The 23,056-nt window shown below is 39.0% G+C and overlaps 1 protein-coding gene across 2 annotated transcripts; it reads right to left on the bottom strand.

The window, feature by feature from the left end:
- Positions 1 to 530: 530 nt before the first annotated feature.
- ednraa (endothelin receptor type Aa) lies at positions 531 to 11,903 on the bottom strand. 2 transcript variants are annotated; one of them, XM_023403335.2, is made up of 9 exons: positions 11,637 to 11,903; positions 10,830 to 10,931; positions 10,058 to 10,597; positions 8,163 to 8,290; positions 6,238 to 6,436; positions 4,591 to 4,743; positions 4,273 to 4,406; positions 3,860 to 3,968; positions 531 to 3,286 (listed from the first exon to the last, which is right to left on the bottom strand). In XM_023403335.2, exons 3-9 carry the CDS (start codon positions 10,550 to 10,552, stop codon positions 3,149 to 3,151), a joined length of 1,356 nt encoding a protein of 451 aa, XP_023259103.1. In that variant the 5' UTR covers positions 10,553 to 10,597; positions 10,830 to 10,931; positions 11,637 to 11,903; the 3' UTR covers positions 531 to 3,148. The 2 variants fall into 2 exon arrangements, with proteins under 2 accessions (XP_023259103.1, XP_023259102.1); XM_023403334.2 differs by lacking the exon at positions 10,830 to 10,931 and having other exon boundaries at positions 11,637 to 11,902.
- Between the last annotated feature and the right edge of the window lie 11,153 nt (positions 11,904 to 23,056).

Raw genomic sequence — 23,056 nt, 5'->3', positions numbered from 1 at the left:
TCTGTTGGTCTTGGGTGTTTTTCAACGTTGTTTATGCGATGACACGGCCTAGGCAATTGTCTCTTTTTGAGATAGTGTAAAAAAGTTTGTTCATTAAAGAAACAGTAGTTGAAATGTGTTTGTGTTGCATTGTCACTTGCATCAATATTATTCAATTTTCAGTAATTTGTTGCTATTTATGACCATTATGACATTGTATATAAGCAAAACAAACACAGTCCTTCCACATCAAAGTTAAAGTAATGAATAAAACACAGATAAGTAATGGTCAAACTTTTTCCTCCATCCTCTTTTGGCATCACAGATGAGAAGTGACTTAGATGTATCAAATTCCACCCGTCCGAGCTGTTCACATCCTCTCTGCTGACATTAGCAACCCTGAGGGCTCGGTTGCCAAGCAGGTCACAGTGAGCTTCAAATCACTCCCAGACGCCTCTTTCTCACAGACGCAAATGAAAAACAGAGGAGGCCCCTCCGGAGAACCCAATATTAGTATGATGGTGAAATAAACCTCTTTGTTCCTTACAGTGGAGATGGAAATTGATTTATTGGTATAAGCAGCAGCACTAACATGATGTTAACATGTTACATCAATAACAAACACATATGAATTCCATTTTTTACAGATTATATAAACAGTATATACGTTTGATGAATAGTGGTAAAATAATTCTGTACAGATATCACTTGTTCTTCTGTACACAAGTGTGCAAAGACACCACACAACTAAAGAAGTGCAAGTAATTATACACAGCACACACACACACAGCACACACACACACACACACACACACACACACACACACACACATACACATACACACACATGCTAGAACACATTCAAAGACACATGTGCTAACACACATTTAAACGCACACAGGTTTACATGTATTCACATATCAAACAGTATAAGGCAGTACAGCTGTTTGGTGGCTGAATATGATTTCCACATAAAAATAATTCTTAAAATAATTTTGGGAAATACCTGTACTTACTTTCTTGCCAAGATTGATATCACTCTCATTTCTGTAAGTTAGATATTAAACTACAGCCAGCAGCTGGATAGCTTAGCTTAGCTTAGCTTTAGCTCACCAAGGAAGTCACTGCGCCCTGCCAAGAATTAGTCCAGTACATAAGCCCCCATAAATAGTGATAGGCAAGTTACTTAAAATGTAATTTATTATTCATTATGTATTACTTGGTAACATAATTTACGTGACTTTACTGATTCATATATGCAAAAGTATTTGTTACATTCTCTACTTTAATTTGTCAGCTAATTAGTTTTGTCAAAAGTGTCTTTACAGCCTCATGTCTCATATTCTGGATTGTATTTGTAGAAATAGAAAATGCGTCATTGTGATTCAACAAGAACGCAGCCTACGTTTTGTTGGTATTTATTTCCCATCAACTGTGGTCAGTGGTCAGTCCTGTCCTCACAGTGACGTTGCAGGGTTCACACACATTTCAACTTTGAACAAAACCAGATGATTCCTGAATGTAGGTTTCCCAGTGGCTAATGTTTGCAGGCCAGCTAATTAGGACAAAACACCTAAATTATACAACTTTAAAGTTACTGGGAGCTGCATTTCCCCTCCATACACATCCTAGTGTCCAAGCTCGCACGTGCTAGACCACTGAAGCTCATCCTCATCCATAAAACTCAGACAGCAAACAAACTGACCTGCAAAATGTCACAGTAGGCTAACAAAGCATTACTAAGATCGATAACTGTAATGTAATTGCTGAATTTCAAAACTCATTGCTGAAAAAAAGTTTTTACACTTTACTATTTCAGTATGGATTAAATAAACGAGATACAATGTGTTAATTAGGAAGCAAATTTTGTTACCTTTGGACGCAGCCCAACTACCAGTTTCCCTCTGTTATCAGTTTTTATGCTAAGCTAAGCTACCTGACTTTACATTTAATAAACAGACATGAGAGTGGTATCTTATCATCTTACTCTTGGCAAGAACGCAAATAATCATATTTCCCAAAATACAAAACTATTCCTTAAACATTTGGAGTGTTCCTGACTACCATAAAAACTCCTCTGCTTCTGTCATTACACAGGTAATGTAGTCTGAGTAACATGCTTATTATTACTACAATATAACACTTTATAAAAGTGGACACTATACATATATATTCCATGGGTTATACATGCATAACTACTGTTGATTATGTATAGTAAAATTCACAGTGTAGTAGGAAAAAAAGCTAATTCCTGTCCATTTTTGGCAAATGGTGGATCAGACCTGTCATAATGCATTACTTCATATTCATCATTTGCTTGACATGTGCTATAAAAATACAGAGTTGTAACTTATGTGCTCTAAAACCTACAATCCTGTATTTGATTTTATGCCCGTGTATTTTGGCATGTTCTGACACCGGATGAGATTACAACAAGTCGTCCAACCTGAACAACCATACAGGTCTGTTGTCCCTCTGATACGACATCATATGAGCATCTCAAGCCAAGTGGACCTTTGCCATCATGCTCATAATAATAAACATGCAGTCAAGCTTATGGAACTGTCATGGTTTGCTTAGGTTTAGGCACAAAAACTGTTTGGTTATAGGAAAATATCACGGTTTGACTTAGAGCCAAAGGACGTTTATCGTTATGGTTACAATAATAAACATGTGGTTATTGTAGGATGATCCTGGATAAAAAAAAAAATGCTCACTGATCGGTTTCAGATGGGAAACAAACAAAGTTCTGTGTTTTTTGTGGCTCCATCCATCAAAAAAGTAACATAATCATTAAAAATTATAATTACTGCTCAGCTCCATCCTGTTAAAGTTTTTCCCCTGCTCATCCTGCTCTCCCCCGTCTCCTCTCACGCTACAGCGTCACTGTCCAAGGGTGTGGGAATACAAAGAGTTTGTCCTAAGAAGTGAGGCCTGCTGAGAGGCCCAGGCAACATCAGAGCTCCGTGCATCAAATCCATTGTTTGTTCCTTTTAGCTCCAGTTCCTGATGCATCCGTGCAAGGCTCATACATTGCTTCAGTGGTCCAGAGGATGTGTACATGTATATATTTTTGATGTACTGCATATACATTAAAGTGTGCATTGGTTGCATTTCAGAAGCTTGCTCGGGATATTAAAAAGCTTGAAAATAGTCCTCAGGTGTGCGGTCAGTTGCTGTCTTTCCTGATGCTGCGGTCAGCGTACGGGTTGTTGGGCTCGGGGCTTTTACACTGGATACTGGTACCATTCATGGGTCCGATGCTGCTCAGTTGGTTGTCAGAGTAGCACCAGCAGCACAAACATGACTTGAAGAGCAGAGGAAAAAAAAGGGAAAAATTTAAAAGAAAGATTCAAGGTTCAACATTTTGGGACATACACTTATGAAACTTTCTACTCGGGAGTTAGATGAGAAGACATATACAGCTCAGAATATCTGTCTATTGAATATGAAGCTGGAGCAAAGACTGAAATCAGAAAGATGCAAATCCACCTAGAGACACCTTCAAAACTGACAAATGTCCCAACGTGTCAGCATAGCAAATTTTCACCAATAGATATTTCCATGTGTGCGGTTATCCTCTGTTTTGCTCCCCCACCTCCCTCCCACGACTACTTTGACATGCAAACTTGAGACATGGTTTATCTCCAGCCCAGGTCCCTTTGACAGATATTAGCGGTTGTGACCTCTGCCAACAAAATGAATACATAAATCAGCAGGCTGCTTTTACATGTTGCTCATGGAATGTCATCACAGACTCTGAGTCATGGACAAAGACCCGAGTTCACTGTTTGCTTTACTGGCCAGACTAAATGAGAAGGCTTATCATGTGAGTGTGTTACATGCATTCATATCTGTCTCTTCTAGGGAAGTACACTACCTTGAAGCAGTTTTTGAACTTCTTGCTGACAAAGTAGAGGATAATGGGGTTTATGCAGGAGTTGATTGTTGCAAGGTTGATACCGAGGTAATCCAGGACCAACAGGAAACTAGAAAATAAAAGAAAGGCAGATTATCAACAATCAGCCTGGTTTCTTTCAACTTTTTTGAAATTAAGAAATACAACCTTATTTTCATTAACCTGCATACATTTTTATAAAAATCTATTTAGTGGGGTTTCTGGGAACCGAAGAATAGTACCATTTTTTTTTAAACAGACAAGATCACGAAACTCATAACAAACACATTAAAATCACAGCAGAGCAGTGTCATGTCTTTTACATTTGCATACTATGTTGATTATTGACCTGTAAGTATCTTTTGTGTAAGAGGTTTGTTCTACCAGTAACTCACCTGAGCAGCTCACAGCGCATCTTATCATTCTGGTAGTAAACCATCTTCTTAAGGATCCTGCTGAGGTGCAGTGGGAACCAGCAGAGGGCAAAGATGAGGACGAGGCAGAAGACGGCTTTGGCTACCTCCCTCCTCTGCAGAGAGAAACCAAGGATTAGGGCAGAGATAGTGAAGTTAGTGTAATGGAAGATTATTGAATAAACACTGCTGACTAGCGTATTCATTTTACACGTCACACACTTTATAAATGTTTCTGTTCCTTGAGGGGAATAAACACTTGACTCAGTGTAGAAGTAGAAGTTAGTGGTACTGTCCAACCTGTTTGAGGTGCTCGCTGAGAGCTATCCGAAGACTGCCGTTCCTGTGGTTCAGCATCTCGCTTGTCATCAGAGTGTAGAAGATACAAGTGCAGGCCAGTGGTACACAAAAGTAGAAGCCAAACAGCCACCAGTCTTTTGCATCCTTGTAAAACTACAGAGACAAGCACATGTGATGCAATAAGAAATACATGCATAAATTACTGTGTGACTTGGTAGTTCTGTAAAAAGAAGAGGCCACAATTTTCCACCTGCACACACACCCTCTGTGATGCCATATCCGCTTACTTTTCCACCACCTGCCTGGCCCTGGTTCAGACTTTAAGACTTCCTCTGATCTAAAACAGCTTTCTGTTCATTTTCTGTAATTGCCAGTTTCCCAACCAATGGCTCCTCTTGTGCCTCCATCTATCCATGGAGGGAAGATCTCTCTTTAAAATTTGGCAGCAGTTGATAATGTGGGGCTTTAAGATCCTAATAAGACATCATAATGTGATATTGAAATGTAGAAGTAAATAAAATATTATCCTAGAATCTATACTTTATACCACTACCAGCCTACCCTTGTACTCCAGTGTTATTAAAGTCCACATGAGTGCATCACGTGTGTCCTGTCGTGAGTCTGAAAACAAACTGTTTTAATTCTTCTGTGTATAATGAGACCATCTGGCTTTCTGTGGTTCTGAAAAATATGGTAAGTATGCTCTTGAAAAAAAAAACAATTTCAAAATCACACAAACAGCCTGAACCTTATTATACAACTTACACGAAAAGCAAAAACAAAAAATTTAACCGACTCCAAACTTTGGCCTCATGTGCCAAACAACACAAAGTTTGGTAAGAAAATCAAGTCAAAGAAAAATGTGCCATTTCACTGCAGCTGAATAATAGTGTTGAGAGGCATGTGTTTCTAAGACCTCAGCATTGTATTGCTGATATCTAAGACAGAGTACTCCCATTTAGTGCATATGGAATAGATAGGCACATGTGGCTCAGCTTGAGGCCTCAGATTTCAAGCCTCAGTAATTGCACTTGGCCTGCTATCAATTATGTGCTCCAAGGATGTTAAAAAGGCCATAGTCACTATGAGAGTAAGTAGACCAAGTTTATTTTTTAAAGGGATACTCCGCTCAAAATCTTCATCCCCTGGTTTGAAAGGTGAATTTGGGTGGAGAGGCTCATCCTCAAGCATCACTGGGTTGTTGTATTCTGGTTTTCTCATGTTTTTAATTATTTATGGCCCAAACAGGAAATATTGCAGGTGATTGATTTTACTGTCATATAAATGCCCTAAAAATATATGCTCCTATAACCAAAATAGCACATCAGCGTGCCAGCTGGCCATTAAAAACACTCCCTAAGCCTGAACAAACAACACATGCTTTTAAGATGATGGAAATATGAAGCTGAACTTGCACTTTGACTGTAAGTAGTTCTCATCCAGGCCAGGTGGGCTTCCTATCTCATTACCACAGAAATATTTTGTCTCTTTATCACAAGATTCAACAACTCTTCTGTATGTGTACCTTAACACAGTGTACTACACAGCACATCATGGCCTGAATATAGGCAAAACAATGGAGCGAAAAAAGCACTTTGCTTATCCAAGAAAAAAAAAGATAAGAGAACAGATAAGAAGACAGCGTACCATCATGAAGTCCGATTTGGGGTTAAGCATGCACGTGCGGAGGGTTTCGTTCCTGTAGTTGAAGGTGACTATGTCGAAGCCAATAGCCTCCGGTATTGCCAGGATGAGTGACAGCACCCAAATAGACACAATCTCAATGACTGTGGAGAGAGGAATGCCGACTCCCTGCACCCTGCTCCAGGATGCCACAGCCCTGTACCTGTGACACAGGACGATACAAAATGAACATCCAGTGTGTGGCTTTGTGAACGCACAACAAAAAGGTTAAACATATTAAATTGATTGGATAAGATGAATATGATTGGATGATACAGGAAACATCATTATACACTCCTGGGATAAAAATAAGAGCATTTAAATGAAAATACACCAAATCATCACCATGATATGAATGTGACATGATTAAATAAATGTCCATTTATTAATTAAAAGGTCTCCAGCAGTTCAGTTGTTTTCAGTCATTTCTCCAACATGGAATAGAGATCAGTCATTTTCTTTGTCTCTCTTGACTGACAAAGCTAACAACACTTTGTGTATGCATGGCAGCACACCAAACACAACAAACTGCTCAGTCAGCAAAGAATATCAAAATGTTAAGAATTAATGAAGAGAGATGATCAATTGTTTATTTTAAATATCTAATATTTATATTTTTGTGAAGCCTCCAAACAGACTGGCCCATGTTGGCAGAGAGGTCTGTCTGTTGGCTTGTGTTTCCCACGCACTGAACTTGTTTGCTTGTTTGTTTCATTAATGGAAACCACTTGTCGAAATGTTTTAGTAAAATCCTGCATCAAGATTTTATGGCAAAAACAATATATTTTTCATGACACATTTGAATTTCTCTGTTGAACAACATGGCGGCATTTATATTTTACTAAGTGGTAATGTATCCACCTTTTTCTCTTCCTCCAACATTGAAAAGATACAAAAGAGACTCAAGTACTTTCATGATAGTCACAAAGATATGCTACACATTTCCTGGAAACAAATAGAGAGCATCTGCTCTTGAACACAGCTGTACAGCACCGCAGCCTTCCTTTTTCCCCATAAAAGAGGTCATTAAATATGTTTGCCTAGTTGAACCTTGAAGCCTATTCAGAGCATACAGGGGAACCGCTTATCTCTAAAGTTGTGTCTAGTGCATAGAGTGAGATGGCACTGAGTTTCAGCACTTCGTGATCATCATTTATTCATTAGGGAATTTCTATTAAGGTACTATTAACAAAATAACTTGCTACTATACTTGCCATCAAGATAGAGTTTTTAATATTTACATCATACAGTATATAGAGTGTCCAGTGACCTAATGCATTAAAGAAGTAAAAAAAAAAAAATATCAATCAATATTTGAACATTGAGGCAAAAGAAAACACATGAGCAAAAAGATAAATAACTCTACGGTGAACATGAACAATTGGTAAATACGTTTCCTCAAAGTGATTAGCTCACTCTTCCCATCCTTACACTGGAATCAAATCTAAATGGTTCATGATAACCAAAATTAGAAAAACATATGACAAATTGATCCAAATGTAACGCTCTCCTGTGCCAAGTAAAAAAAATCGGATGACCTGGCAAGGCTAGCTGGCCAAATCCCATTAGTTTAATTTTCTTTTCAATGATTTGTCCGTTTTACTGTGATCATATCTGCTGTCTCTACTCTGACACAATGCTCCTGCACAAGCATGCTGGCTTTTGAGAAACTTTGTTTTAATGTCCAGGAAGTTATGGAGAAAGAATCAATTCCATAAAACCTACTTTAAAATACAGATTTAATAAACGTGTGCAAAACCCATTAGGATATTGTTTTTGTGTTTTTTTTTAGAATACACAAAATCCACCAAACCCCAGCTTCATTTGTTGAAGATAATGATGATGATGATGTGACTTGATAAAGCAGGGTGCAACGTGACGGCACTGACCTGTCCACGCTGAGGGCGCACAGGTTGAGAACAGTGATGCCCACAGAGGCTTTCTGCAGGAAGGGCACCAGCTTGCACAGACACAGGCCAAAAACATTGTCATCAAAAGGCCAGCGGGACAGGAGGAGCTGGTGGAAAAAAAATTTTTCACATCAACACAAATCTCAAAGGGATTACAAAACAACATCTCTTATCTAAACTTGATCACATCATGCACATTAATACGCATTTTCAATTACTCGATGCATCAGTACAAAATAAATGGTTCGAATTAGGCAATAAGTCTCTACAGGTCTTTAGGGAGCCGACTATTAGTCTCACTTTTGTTACTGAATTTACGTCCACCATCATTAAGATCTATGTAAGGCAATGTTACTGAAGTTCAAAGCACATCAAAGACCTCTCAACGTCATCTTAATGTCACAGAGAGTTTAAACACGGACCAGATGTGAGTTCATCAGCCCATAAAACTTTTAACAGCTTTTGCACACATTTCCTGTGAACATAGGACCTCTCAAAAACCTGCAACTAAACTTTAATAATAAGTCACAATGTATCTGAGAGCCACTTCCACAGCCTCTTATGACATTACTTCCTTTGGTATAATGCGTCAAGGTCATGTGAGTGGAGTTCTTTGTTTTGCCATCAGAGTGGTCTTGGCAATTTTCCATCAATGGACACAACCTGCTTCGAACGCATTTCTCTACACAGAACCAAAAGGAAAAACTTCAAGGTGCTTCCTGGCCCCCTTATGTTTACTTGTGCAGTTTAAGTTTCCCAGGATCTCAGAAGAGGAGCCCACGTCATTGTTTTTAAAGTATAAGTAGCTGATTATTTTTGGAAACACAGTGGTAGCCCTGCGGAAGTGAGCGGGGGTCATCAGTATGGTTTCCTCATTGTAGACGTGGCTCTTTCCTTGTTTGTGCATAAACTGTTCTCCCAGTAAGATTCTTCGTTTCCTCTTTGCACGTGTTGCACAAACTACAAAGGCACTGTGCCCTCAAAGTCCCAAGTTAATTTTAACCAGGTGGCTTCCTGATTTTTCTGTTGTGAAAATACGTCCAACAATGCACTCATAAGATCAAGTTGACTGATCACTTCATTTAGCTGTTGATTATTATACAAAGCATGACACTGTTTACTGGTATAAATCAACCCAGGACAGGAACATTAAGAATAATGTATCATCATTAAACATATCATCATATTTTAAAAGGCACAATCCGAAGTCAACGAAAGAGTCTCCCTGTCACCAAAAATCAAAACACAAAAATAAAATCAGCTATCACGCAAATTGATTGACAGGTCTAAATACACTGATATTCGTTAGACTAGTGCTGTAAATCATTAGACAAAAGTCTTCTAGTTCTGTTCAAGGTATTCATAAACAATGAAACTATTTTGTACATACTGATTAAGAACAATTCAACCTATTCCATTGTGTACTGTATGTGTGCATATACCATGGATTTGACTTTAATGAACAATTGAGTCAAAAACTTCTCATGCGATTTATCACTCGAGTAGCACTGAGTATTTTAGATAAGGTTCAGTGACTGATGTCCCAGGTCAGCACAAGGCCACTGGCATGTGTGACCACAGCCTGATTCCTCTGTTTATTTAAACCAGCCATATCCCTGTTCCTCTCATCACTCATCTGCCCACACGAGGAAGATAACTGCGTGTGACTGATCGCACTTTCCCATTTATTTACACATTCGCTTACCCCCCCCCCCCCCCCCCCCCCCATTCCCATCTGTAATATTCCACTTTAACTCTGAGCATTGTTGCTGCATTTCATCATATCAACACAGAGACCAGTCACCCAGCAGCATGGCTGTGAAACTATGGTTGAGACTTCAATTAAACATGCACAAACTGAGTGAAAACTGTACCTTGTACATAGTGATGGGTATATCAATGAAAATGTAGATGAGGTCACCCAGTGCCAGGCTGGCAATCAGGGCATTGGGCCCGTTCCTCATGCACTTATTCCTGTATATAATCCTCAACAGGGTGGCGTTGCCAACCAGGCCGACCGCAAACACTATGATGGAAATTGTGGTGTTGATGTACTTAAAATAGTCCTTGATAGAAGTAGTTTGCACGCACAAGGGAGGTGGCACTGGTGTCTTTATGACAGTTTCATTTGCAGAGCCAGATCTCACAGCTTGTGCATCAGCCCTTGGGGCCCCCGGGTGGAAGCCGGGCCCCGTGCTTGGACTGACGGTGCTGTAGAAGCCCGTGGACTGGAGGGTGGAGCGGACGACAAAGCCTGGGAGAGAGCCCTGCTCCGCTTCAGCTCTGTTTATCTGGCACATTCCTCTGGCTGCCATACAGGCCATTAGCACCAACATATGTGCAGCTGGGGTGCCCATTATGGAAAACATTCGCTGCTTTGATTTCCCTGATTGAAATACTGTCCCAATATATCACTGGTGAGAAAAGAGAAAAAAAACAAGAGGAAGATTTGGTTATTTTTTTCAGACAACACACAGAGGAAGAATTCCTGCAACTTCTACAGCTATCTCTTCATTTTGTCTCCACTTAAATCTAACCTAAGTGGAATATTATATGTCGGTTACAAGAAAGTTTGACAACATTACTGTCCCTCTCAAATGCTGTAAGGAAGTTTACAACTTCTTCAGGACTTGAAAAAGGTTTTACCAAGGCGGCACAGATGGGAGATGCCAGGACTAGTTACAGTCAGACAGTAAGGATGAGGCATCAGCGGAGTGTGTTGGGCATCTCTTTTGCTCACAGTCGTTCCTGGAAGAAGGAGCGCTTGGTTATGTCTTTGTGTCAATAATGTTGCAGCTAAACAGAAAGGCTTTATCTCCGCTTGTGCCATTTTGGCAATGACTCCCATCTGTGGGTTTCACAGCTGTATGATTTCCTAAGTTTTGCATTCTCCCTCTGTTTCTAATTTAGAAAGGTTTAAACATGTGGTTAGAAAACAAAGAGTTTTTTAAACCATGCAAGCGGTGCTGCAGGGCTGATTTCCAGTAAAGTGTGCAATGCAGGACTAACAGTGAAAATAAAAATCAGATGAAAACCAAAATACATACTTATAAATTGGATTCCCTTGTGAATCCTTTGGCTTTCTACTTAGTTTACTCTTGTGAATTTATAGATACCTTCACCTCTACTGCTTCTTAACAGGCAAAACAGCAAACTTTCTGGACAAAATCAGAGTAACTCGTTCCACCAAACTCCTGGTAAAAAGCAGATAAAGTTTCAAACTGTCAGATCGATAGTGAAGCCCTTTTCATCATGTCACAGTACAGGCAACTCTTATAGCCCAGAGTTCTTCCTGTTCAAAGTCCCAGCTGTCACCAAGTACACAAAGAACTATTTAGCAGCCAGCCCTTCAAGTAGCATCACAGTTTAGCATCAGCATGACACTGCTGGGATCTGTGACAGCACGCAAACTGATCTATCCATAAATAATAAATACGTTTGGTTTTCACCTACCGCTTCTAAAATGTCTGCCTGGCCCCCTTGGAAACTGTCAGGCAAACTTTCGGCTGAAGCCCCCAGACATCTGTATCACATCACATGAGTAATTAACGCACTATCAAAGCCGCACCGTATCCCACTTGGTTTGAGCAATGCACCCGTCTGCTCTGAGGTGCCTTCGCATTATGGTTCAGAGTTTCCTGTTGAGAGTTTTCAGTATGTCTGAGTGTGTGTGGTTGTGTGTGTGTGTGTGTGTGTGTGTGTGTTTGTGTGTGTGGTTGTGTGTATCTCTGCATGTGTGTGTGTGTGTGAGTGTGTCAGAGCACCAGTGAGACACTTTGACTGGGTGGGATAGTAAATCTCCACCTCCCTTTGCTAACAGACTGGGCCCCCTTTGGAAACATCACTCCCCTCTCTCCTCTCTCTCAGAGGCACCGCCTGCTGACAGTCATCTCCAAGGCACAGTGGCGCGCACACACACACACACACACACACACACACACACACACACACTGGGGCAGGGGCATCTGGGAGCCCAACACCCCTCCAATCTGCCCCTTTCTTTAAAGCCCTCCTACCTCCTCTTTCAGCCCCTCTCTGACTCACATCAGGTCTTGTATACACTACATGCAACTGTTTCCTCACACGAAAGGCAGCAGAGATTAGATTGGAGGGAGGAAGGCAAGACGCAGTTAATGTCCATGTTGTGTTGTTATATGTACTTCATTTGAGAGTGGGAAACCAAGACAGGAAGTGGGAACTAACCATCGGGCAGTCTGTACTTTTACAAACTAATTGCTGTGTGGGTGGTCGGACTAGATCACACTGTCTTACTCTTGCTACACGTGAATTTCAGATGCAGTCTTGTAATGAACTTTACATCATCTGTAAAAGGTAGATAATCACAGTGTAATAGATGATAATTTGAGTAAAATGTGGTTAAGTCTAAATGAGCATTCCTTTCAATTACCAGATGTACAACATAATTACAAAATAAGTCCAATATATAGCATGCAAAAAAAAAGAAGAAGAAAAACAACACACGCCAAACAAACAGTGCTCTGTGAGATGACTAAATGCGTGTGAGTGAGGGAAGAGTATAGCTCTATGTCAAGAGAGAAGAGTGCTCCTACATCAGTGTCCATTATGGATTCCAAAATGGACCATTTATCATGATGTGCGCTAAGAGCAGGAAGAGGGCTATCAAAGTCACCACGATCCGTCTTCCCCGCTGCCAAAGAGCTGACACAGCAACTGCTTAAAGAGGAAAACCACTCAATTAAAAAAATTCATATGCTATTCCAGCCATGCCTGATAGAATTCAGTACATATTTGTTAAAACAGCCTATTCTCCTCTGAATACATTAAACAAACAGAGAGATAAATAAACCTCCTCCAATGAATTTAAAGTAGAACTAGAAAATATATGGACTTTATAATTCTCACTGGGTACTTTTACAGGCACCTTAAACACCAAATGTGATATTTTTAAAGGGTTACACTTACATTATCTTTGGTCAGAACATGTTTCTCCTATTTCCAGAAATTTTTGTAAACGCTGGCTGTAGGAAGTGAAAAAAAAGAACGTACAGAGATGCAATGATGTCCACCCATGTTATTTCTTTGTTCATGAGAATATAAAACTATCTTTATTACAGTAATGAAAATAGATGTCATTAATTATAGGTAGTAAAGAGTAGATTTATGTACAAGATGCTACAAAATCAGATATTTATTATTGATCATATGGACAATATGTGATGAGCATGATGAAGAAAGAGAAATGTGGGTAAAAGGTAAGAACATGCAAGACAATAATTACATAAAAAAGTTAAAATGACTTTCCTATTTTGGTGTGGTTGGCCTCTTCAAGTTGAGGTACAAAATTCTAAGAACAAAATATAAAGTGGACAACATGTATTGAATACATATGGAATTATGTCTATTAAACAGTGGCATGCCTGGTGATGTTTTTAAACTCTGAGTGAAACTTCTATGCTTCCTCTCTGAAAATATAGGTTCAGCGTTTATGGTTCATTTGCAGGTACTTTTCCTACAGTCAAATGTGACTTAATTGGGTAATGCCAATATTTACAGCCATTTAAAATTAAAGGGATCATGTTTTCTTTAATTGTAGTCATGAATATATCATGGCTTCTGAATTAGTTATGGTCAGCAGTGGCGAATATTTAATTTATTGGAACGTGATTTGCTGACGGCATCTGATTTTCTTATCCCTGTTTTTTTTTTTTTTTTTTTTTTCCAAAGTCCCTTGATTGTTGGCAGCTTCTATGACATTTAACTTTTGAGGGGGTAGTAGAGCCTTTGTTAGTAAATCCATTAATATATAAATGATAAAACCTTTACCTGCTCCCAGTTGCTTTGGCTTTCATGTTGTTGTTGTGTTGTTGTTTGGATCGTAATCAGGTATTAATGCCATTCTGTCTGAACTCAAAGATGGCAGGCTGCCTGGTAATTCATATGCTTGTTCTCTGATGGCATCTGTCGAAGTGTGCTCTCTGCATATTGGTACATACCCTATGGGAAATTTCAATCCAGCCCCAGACTGAGTGGGATGTAAGCAATTTCTTAACTGGGACACTTGCGCAAAAACAGAAAGAACAGAGAGGGAAAGATACAGGGAAAAAGAGGAAGAGAGCGAGAGGGAGGGAGGGAAGGAGGGAGGGAGGGAGAAAATAAGTTTGAGGCCAATTCTACTGTGACAAGCAGTGACAGAGTGAAGAGGGCTCAGTATACTGCCTGGCTTTATTAATTCGGGACATATGGTTCACACAAACAAAAAAGTTGAGGGAAAAATTAAATGTGAACCACGATGGTGGAATTTTCCTAATAGCCTGATTAGTGCCAGCGCTTGACTTCATCTGAAATTAATCAATATAATATTAACAGACTACTTTAATTAGAAGGAGGGAAACTTTGTCGAAGCAGTGATGATGATATCTGATGAGAAGAACCTGTGGAGAAGCCTGTGTTCTGGAGAAAAATGCAGTTGTAAAGTTCCCGGAACTTTCCTCACTACGGCCTCAAGAGATCTGGAGGTGTGTGCTTAAACGTAACTGACAGATAAGGCTATTATTGTCCAAGTTCACTGGTATAAATCTACAGGAACAGCTAATCTGGGGCCTTTGGAGCTCTAAGATGATTATCGTTGGAACTGTGTTTTCCTCAAGACCATATGTTATAAAACATAAAACATAAACATAAAACATAAAACATAAAACATAACGGTGGTTTGCAGTTATTAGTTTCCCTGTATTTTTAGAGATCTGTTTTGCTTAGTTACATAGTTACTCAGATTCACAGTTTTTTTCACTACTGTGAAAAAAGAAGCTATAATTGATACTGAAGCCATACATCAGAAATTATCCATAGCACATCAACAGTATAATATTCAGTACATTAAGTGAATTTGGATTGCTGCAATCTTTTCCTTTATTTTTCTATGGATGTCAACTCATCTCTGCCTCGTATCAGAGATCAGTGTTGAGACAACGCCTTTACAATTCCCAAACTCAACCGCTTCCAGAGGATGACTCAGTCTTACCGGCATCAGCACACAGAAGTGAACTCAGTGAGGAATTGAGGCTGTGCATAAATGGGGGGCGTGTGAATACAAGGCATACAAGGAACATTTGCACATTTGAACTGGTGGCTTTGCATGAAACACAGACAGAGGAGTAAAAATTAAAGTTTGGGCCACTGATGAGCTGCTGGAGGTTGCTCACCAAATATTAATTGACTCATTTAAAAGTGCAAGATAGCAGTTTTGCTTATAATGGTTATAGGGATACAATGCCATCTAGAGTGTCTGGAGTCTCTTTTGAGCTGCAGTAACATTATTCGTAGGAGAGAGGATTGTCCAGGAGTTTGTACTAAAAGGTAAACACACTGTGATTCACTTGGATCTCAGCTGCGGTGAACGGAAATAGTGTATGTTTAGAGTATGTGATAATAGTGTGTGATATCAGTACATTATAGCTGATATCAGTTGGACAGCCCACGCCAAGCCACAGTTATTTTTTATTAGTCCCACATCCACTAGCTATATCGCCAGCTGTACCATGTCGACCATGCATCAAATTTTGGAAATCAACCTTTTGCACTGCTGATTAATGTTCACATGTACTGAACTCAAAGTACAGGCCCATTGTATGTTAAAAAATGAATGTTAACATGTAACGTTTTACATATACATACATTTAGTGCTTTGATAGAAAAAAACATTCCTTCAAGCTGGATAGAGCTCTTGTAAAAAGTTTTACATGAACATGAATCCTAGAAGAACCAGTATAGAATATACAGGAGAGTGAGCTATAGTGCTCTTGTTAAAGGATTACTGTTGCATTTTGGGAAATATGCTTCCTTGTTGTTTTACCGTAAAGTAGATAAGGATGTTGATATAAGTGTCAAGATACACGAACACTAGAAACAGGAGGAAACTCGACCTGTCAAAGTTGTCTTCTGAGTTGTCATACCTGTTGCCACGTTGTATGTTGTGCATGTGAATTCAACATGTGGACATACAAATCACTACAGTGTGGTGTAATAAGCACTTTACTCATTGGAGACGTGACTGTCCAGTAGCAGCTGGGCCTAGTGACTGCACAGTGACTTTTAGATAATCAAATCCAGACAAAGCATTTGTGACTAGTTTGATAGCAAACAAGACACAACAATGGATGGCGTAGTTTTTCCTGTTTTGGTGGAGGGCAGCAGCTGTTAGCAATCTCTAACTAAGGCAGGGAAATGAAACTGGTTTTGGTCTTAATTCTTTTAATATTACCATGTTAATGTGCAATTGGCAATAATGAGGGATGAAAATGATGTTTATGTTAGTTTTGTAGTAGCTAACATCATTTACAGCTAACAACCGCAGCAATGTTGCTAATGTAGAAGTAACATAAGTGGCTAAATAACACTGGAAAGAATACAGTTCATTGAAGTGCTGAGAGTTTGTTATATTCTACAGCAGCTACATGATGGTATAAATGAATAACTGCAAAGTGAGAAGCTGCTTTCCAGCAGGACAATTACTGGAAAACCATTTTCACTAGGCAAAATGCTATTGCTATGCGATTCATTCGGAAAATTGTTGCCATAACATACACTGCTTGTAGTGTTCATATGCTTAACACAGGGCTCTGAGATGACAGGGTAACTGATTGTTGGGTCAGTTACAGCCTAGACACATTCCTGCTCACAATCTGGCTCTTGTCAGACAGACCCTAAAAGTGCTGATAAACTCAAGAGTCTTAGCCCATCACACTTTGCTTTCCCCTATCAGAAAGCCCATGAAAGCATTATCAAAATGTCTGGAACATAATTATAACTCCATGTCTGTCAGACCAGCAAACAGGTTCGTTTTGAAGAGTAGAAATGGGCCATTACACATTTTGTGCTTTGGTTATTTTTTTTTTTTCATACATGTCTTTGTATATATTCTGTATACACTTCTATTTAGTGTCAAATTGTTGTGTTAAAAGGCTCCCCAAAATACAAACTGCCACTGAGACTGTGATCAACACTTTGCAGTCTTTACGTCATGTAGGCTTCATTTGAAAAACATCTGTGGACAATTTGAAAGTGCTGTGCTACTTGTAAATACAGCTGTGAAGAGCAAGTGGCCAAAACTGAAGGTAAAAGACCTGAGTCAAGAGAGATTGATAGATTTTCCTTGTTGAACTTCCAGATGTTGCTCAGTTCAAACTCGTTTCCTGATAAAGAACTGATATCAGACGACAATTTACTGCAGCCGTCTGTTTGGTAAACACTGAGCCTGAGAGATTCACTGAATGTTTATTTCTTTCTTAATCACTGTCCAGTAAAGCTACGTACATGCACAATGTGACGTTGGTCTGTCAAGAGTTGACTCTCCCGTCACCACCAACCCTCTGCATGCTTTGCCCCTAATCTGTTCCCAACTGTCCATCACACCAGCACCAAGCCCTTGCCTTGCCCCCCCCCCCAACACTTAATCCCTCCACTTATTTCCCTTGATTGCTAGCAATGTTGTTTTCTGTTTTGATGCAGGGCAATTGGCCCATTTGTATTCATCTGTCAGGCTGCCTTATGGAAAAAGAGGAATTCTTCATATGAATTCTTCACATTTGAACAGGGATTTATCAAGGTTAAAACTTATAAGGTAGAGCCAACATTGCTGTGGTTTATCATGTCAATATGCTTTGAGCTGAATTCTTGCCATATAAAGGCTGCTTAAATCGGTGAAATATAGCGATGAGCTAAAAGTAACTGCAATAACTGAAATACTGGCACTATGGTCCTGCCACACACAAGGGTACTCAAGGTTCTTATTTTTGTCATGTGATGAGTTAACACAATTAAGGTCACGCAAACAAAGTCTATTTTAGACCACATGGACATACATACATACATACATGTATGGGTTGCACCTGTCAGACAATGCATTCACTGTTGAAGTTATATATTTGTAAGCTTAGTGGCAAAGAGGGCCATTAAAAGAATTTATTGTTTCAGTTTTTTTCTCCTCACATGACAATATCTACATCTACATTACATCTACATCTACATCTGCAGTGTATCCAAGGGAATCAGGCCGGCATTAATAATGTTTTGTGAGGTCACAGCAGGAGTGTGCAGACCCGAGCCCTAAACTCAGTGTGCAGTTTAATACACCAATGTCAAAAATAGGGACCAGACTAAAACATGACTTTCATGACAATGGCAGCAGCAACTCTCTCTTAAATTCAGCGCCTGTTCTCTCATGATTTTGTGCCGTCCGTCCGCCTTGTACCAGAAACAGGTACAACAGCTGGAAGTCAAGCTAGCTTTCAGAGACAATACATGCTGCTGCCACAACTTGGCAGTAAATTACATGATGAATGCAAACATATTTTTTAGCTTTAACTGGGTAATCACTGCTTGCCCTGATTGAGGGCCACAGAGTCACAGTGACATTGACCTTTGACCTTTGCCAACCAAAATCTAATCAGTTTACCCTTAAGTCCAAATGAACATTTGTGCCAAAGTTGAGGGGATTCCCTTGATTGAGAGTTCCCAAGACATTGCGTTCACAAGGCCAAAACCATGTTTAGTGAAGTCACCATGACCTTGACCTTTGACAGCCAAACTCTAATCAGTTACTGAGCTATCACGTTCACAAAAATGGGACGGACGGACGGACTCTGTGTCTTTGTGCCAGTGAATTCCACTGTTGTCCAAAAACATTTAATAGTACATCGTGAGTGAAATGTTCCTTCTTTACGAGAACATGAGCACTGTACTTTATTTTGACTCAATCCCCCCCACACCGTCCTGCTAGTGTAAATACTCAGAAAGGCACAGTGTGTATTAATCAATGGCTGAAAATAGTCCCCACCAATTTTATTATTTACTGTTGATCAGTAACACTGGTAAAAAACAATAGAGCCATTATTTAGCCTTTTTATTACACACTTTTAAAGACCTTGTTCCACCAAAACCAATGGGCTTCAGTGTTTCGGAAAGGATTGAGGAATTACAAAGGACTGCCAGACGGAGGAAAATTTGATTAGTTTTGTTCTTTTAATGGGATTTGTTGAAAACAAGAAAAATATAGCGAATTGCCGGCCTCACCCTTCAAGGCTGTTGAGCTATAGCACAGATAATGCATATTCATCATAACTTTTTTGATGAAAGATGAATACACAAACTGTGCTGTGATGATAATCAGTGTTTCTACATGTTTATTGACATCTCATGTCATCATGTTGTCAAACAGCTGTAGTTTTGCAAACTGTGGCTGTAAGACCTTCATGTATGATACATTTCCGTCTCTGATTTTGTTTTGTTTATCCTCTGTGTTGATTGGGAGACCACAGGCATTTCCTGGCCACATCTGGCCCTTCATACTGTATGACCTTCTGTTTTATTCATCCAGCACACTGGGCAGTGACTCCCCAGCCCTTATCAGTTTCTCTTGTGTGTGTGAGTAAGAGACAGAGAGGGGGGGGGGGTGTCAAAGGTTAGAGGTGGGAAGACTGACACCATCTGGCAATGATTGTGTCTTTGATGAGAGGCTGAGATATCATATGTGATGTGTCTTGAATGTGTATTTGTCTGTTTGTGGTCTGTGTATCTACTGAACACCTTGTAATGCTGGTTTTTATTCTGATAATTTATAAAGGCCCATGCTGAGAGAAATGGTTAAGAGAAAGGTTTAAGTTGGAACCATTTACACACACCGACATAAACAAAGAGACAATTACAATTTTCTTCATACCAAACAGTTTAATGAGTCTAAGCCTGAGGATACAAAACAGTTCACATAAAATCTATAATGCTAGAGAAACGATAATGCCCTCATGTGTTATAAAACACAAATAATCACACTGATTAGTTGTGATGGCTGTGATTCATTGGATATGCATATTTAAGCACCACACAAATCAATTAGCCTCAAGCACTAAACTGACCTTTGACTTTCATAATGGGGCCCTTTTTTCGGCCCTGAGGTCAAAGGATATTCACAGGCCCACCTGTGTAGACAATTAAAACCAGGAAGCCTGAAAGGTAATTTTAACACATACAAGCAGCTGATGGGCAAAACTAAGATATTTATTACATATTCATATGACTTAGTGCTAATCCTCTACAATATGCCATACTTTTAATGGTTTTAAATGTCTTTTTCATTGACTGATTTATAGGTTATTGAATCATTTATAATATTCATAGATGTGCAATAAGTGATTATAATGCATAAATAAAAACTTTCACATTGTTAGGATGTTAGCTCGCATTTGAATGAAGGCCTCAGTGTCTAGAAGCTTTCAGTAACTTTATATTGTATAACTATTAATGGGTATGTTTTCTACATTACATTTGACCTTCCCCACATACTTACGTATATCTTTCTATTTAGTTGTTAAATAGTTCACTATGTTCACCAGCTAGTCACTAACTCTGTCTGCAGTTTGGCGCTGGTAAGGTTGTGGATAGATCTATATTCAGTGGCTGAAAACAAAGCTGATGAGAGCAGTGAGGCTGAACCAAACCAGTAAAACTGTGGGTTGTAAAACCAAAACAATGATCTAAAATATGCCTAAAGCTCCCTAGAGCTAGAGGGAACTGAATGTCAAGGTGATCATATTTTGTGGGTTCATCATTGGACGCGATCCTAAACCCATTACAGCTAAAGCGGCTAAAGAGATAATGGAATTTAGACTCAAAATATCTGATGCACTTCAACAACTTACGAGTGATCGCTATGCCATTAATAATAATAATAATAAAAAAAACATTTTACCATTAAATAAATGGCAAATCATGAATACTTAAAAAGTACATAAGTATACTGTATATAACTGTAAAAATCAAGAACCATATAATGCAACGTATGCATGTGTAGTTTTCCATGTAGTAGTACCACAGTTTCTTGAGGTTTCCCTTCTTCTTGCCTTATCACTCATGAAATCAGACCATGTAATGTGTCTGGGTCATTCTGACCCAGCCTTTCACACTGACTGGTGTTCCCTGTGCTTCATGATCAGAGCTCAGGAAATGGGCACTGCCAGGGCAGGGCTACCAAGTAACTTACTGTATGTTTGGAGATATGGGTCATTAACTGCAGGCTCTGCTCTTTTATAATGGTGTGGTCTTTTTGTTGGGTGGGTTTATCTGAGAGGTTTGTTGATGTCACTGAGTTGGTGATGAAGTGCAGAAGAGTACAGAGTTCAAACAGTTTCTTATGTGAAATATCATGTATTATTTTGAGAGGAAATATGCCAAACCCCTTCCCAAAAAAACAAAACAAATACCTCCACCATCACCCCAATCCCACCATCCCAAGATAAATCAAACCTCACATATCAGACCTGGCCTTCATTATAGTTGATCAAGGGTATCATGTTTCAATAGCACTCAGGGGGAATTTTGGTGATGACAGTACGGCATGTTTATCTCACCGAGAGCTCCATCAAAAGCCAATGTCCTAGTGGCCAAAGATCCAGTGTCGTTTCCCATCAGTCTGACTGTAAGAAGCTTGGGTTGTTTTTTCAGTTCCAACTATGACTATGACACAAGGATTAAATACAGCCAGGCAGCCAATGTGTCAACACTTGAATGACTTGCAAAAGGAATAAACTGTTCATGTCAAACAGAAACTGGCCTGCTGAAAACTATGATTCGACATCATCGTTATCATCATCACCATCATCATTTCCTGTGCTTGTTTACATTGAATGTTCTTCCAGAAGACAGGGCTGCTGTGTGAAACTGTGATTACCAGAAATGTTCAAGACTATTAAAAATGTCACTTAATGGCTTAAATTTTATATGAAGCTGTGCCAGGACAAATCTGGAGTGAAACAGACCATTTATTCTTTATATCCACAAAGATGCAATGTTAGTTTCTTGAACAACAATATCAAAGACATTGCTCTGCGGAAAAATAATATTTGCTTTTAAGTGTATATATCTGGGAGAAAAATGTTTTAAATTGGCATGCAAAATTATGGAAGTTATATATCAGACACCAGCATTGAACAAAAACAAAAAAAGACAGTAAAAATAAAGAAAGTGCAAGAATTAGAGCAAAAATTGACAGTTGGTAACGTAAAAAGACTTTACACGTACAGTACATCTGTAGGAACAAAGAATTTAAGAGTCTCGAAATATAATATATAATATAATAATATAATAAAACATATAAAACATGAACTATAAATATGTATAAAAAGTGCTCATACCCACCACACAATGTAGGCTCAAACATGAGCTCACATAAAATACAATGTAGTACAAAACCTGGAGTACATCCAGCCGTCATCATGCAACTCAGTCATCACCACCCACCAGTTGTCATGTGGAAGACTCTTCATGACTATTTAACAGTTCGATGGCATAAGAGATATTGAACTTCTTACCCACAGTACCACAATAGGCTGTTGTTGTGTCTAAAGTCATAACTATGCATATTTAATAATCAGTACAAACATTTTGATTTATCTTCATAATTTTGGTTTGATAACCTTTGCTCAGTGATTTAAACTTTTCAGAAGTATGCAGTTATTATTATATCCCTGCTGTGTTCATACAAAAGCTCAAATCATCACATTAATGTATAAAAGGCAAAAAGGCTGGTGACAAAGAACTAATTATAACATCTAGACCACTTGGACAAAGAAGGTGCATAACAACTGCTCCTCTGAAGTAATTGTTGTCCATAAGTCTGGTTTATAATTGAGATCATACATCTCAAAGCTACTCTTAACCTCATAAATCTCTCATGTTACATAGCCTCATTGAAGACAATTCGATTATATCTATTCTTGTTGAACTAACAACATCAAAAAATCCATGCAGTGACTCCAGTGTTTCATATTGAACAAACAAAGCAGACATCATAAACAACAAGAAGCCAAGGTGAATCAATACTTTGGAAGTCGTTTGACCAC

This window comes from Seriola lalandi, unplaced genomic scaffold (genome assembly GCF_002814215.2).
Source record: "Seriola lalandi dorsalis isolate HSWRI2012SDOR001 ecotype SW California unplaced genomic scaffold, Sedor1 jcf7180002054125, whole genome shotgun sequence".
Classification (NCBI taxonomy): domain Eukaryota; kingdom Metazoa; phylum Chordata; class Actinopteri; order Carangiformes; family Carangidae; genus Seriola; species Seriola lalandi.
This window is presented reverse-complemented; position numbering and strand designations above follow the sequence as displayed.